General features: G+C 34.9%; 1 protein-coding gene across 1 annotated transcript in view; it reads right to left on the bottom strand.

Moving 5' to 3' along the window:
• Positions 1-664, bottom strand: part of LOC107645505 (calcium-transporting ATPase 4, plasma membrane-type) — a 9,341-nt gene extending 8,677 nt beyond the window's left edge. The window contains exon 1 of the mRNA XM_016349549.2: positions 365-664. Coding sequence (XP_016205035.1) covers positions 365-541 — 177 coding nt within the window. The 5' untranslated portion in view covers positions 542-664. The remainder of the gene's footprint in view (positions 1-364) is intronic.

Genomic DNA, 1,006 nt, shown 5'->3' with positions numbered 1-1,006 from the left:
ATGTCTCTGGCTCTCTGCACCTTGGAGTCCGAGAGGCAAACCAGTTAGTTATACGTCATTTTCCGATTCCATTTCATAAACAACTACATCCACTTGCAGTTGCAGATAATAAGCTTAATTAATTTCTCTCCTAATTATACAGAAGACGAGAAATTATTCTATAACTAAAAGTTCGAATCTCAAAAGAGGATTATACTTACTTTTAATTGCGGACTACTATTTATGTTAGAACTTCATAATCATAATTAGTACCTTTTTAGTTTGATTCTCCACGTGAACGCGTTGTGAGATCTCAGAAATTTTTCAGAACAAGCACATGATAAAATGAAATGAAAAAAAAGGTAGAAGGAATGAAGAGTGGAACCTTGATACCGTGCTTAATCTGTTGAGCTTGGTCGCGTTTGTCGAGGTCGGCGACCATGCGGAATCGGCGGCGGCGGTTCTTGACTAAGCTGACGGCGGATCTCCAGCGGCGGAGGGCTTCGGGGGAGGGATTCTTGGGCTCTAATTCAAAGTCCTTCATGCTGAGGAGGCTATCCATGGTGGTGGCTCAGATAGATTCAGAGAGGGTTTTTCAGGGACTCTCTACGTATTTTTGTCCTTTTATACTACAAAATAAAACAAAGCCCAACACATGTTTTTCTCTCCCTTTGATTGCTAAAACTTTCCATTTATAAAAAGTAGAGAGTTGGACAAAAACGTCCTTGAGCATTATGAATATTTAAAAATATATTTATTTTTTTTAATCTAAACATCTGGATCTTTATATTTAATTTGTCTTATTTTAAAAACTCTTTCAGATATATATCTGACTATTTGATCATCTGAATATCGCTCAGATCAGTATAGTATAGCAGTTGTTGACTTTAAGATTTAAATAAACGTCGATGTATCTAGATATTGAAAATGTTAGAGATTTAGATGTATTTTCAAAGATTTAATGTCTATGAGCCAAAAAAATCAAAGACCTATTCATCATTTTTTTTTAAATAAATGAAAAAAAATT

This window comes from Arachis ipaensis, chromosome B06 (assembly GCF_000816755.2).
Source record: "Arachis ipaensis cultivar K30076 chromosome B06, Araip1.1, whole genome shotgun sequence".
Taxonomy (NCBI): domain Eukaryota; kingdom Viridiplantae; phylum Streptophyta; class Magnoliopsida; order Fabales; family Fabaceae; genus Arachis; species Arachis ipaensis.
The sequence above is the reverse complement of the archived record's forward strand: the minus strand, read 5'-3'. Positions and strand labels throughout refer to the sequence as shown.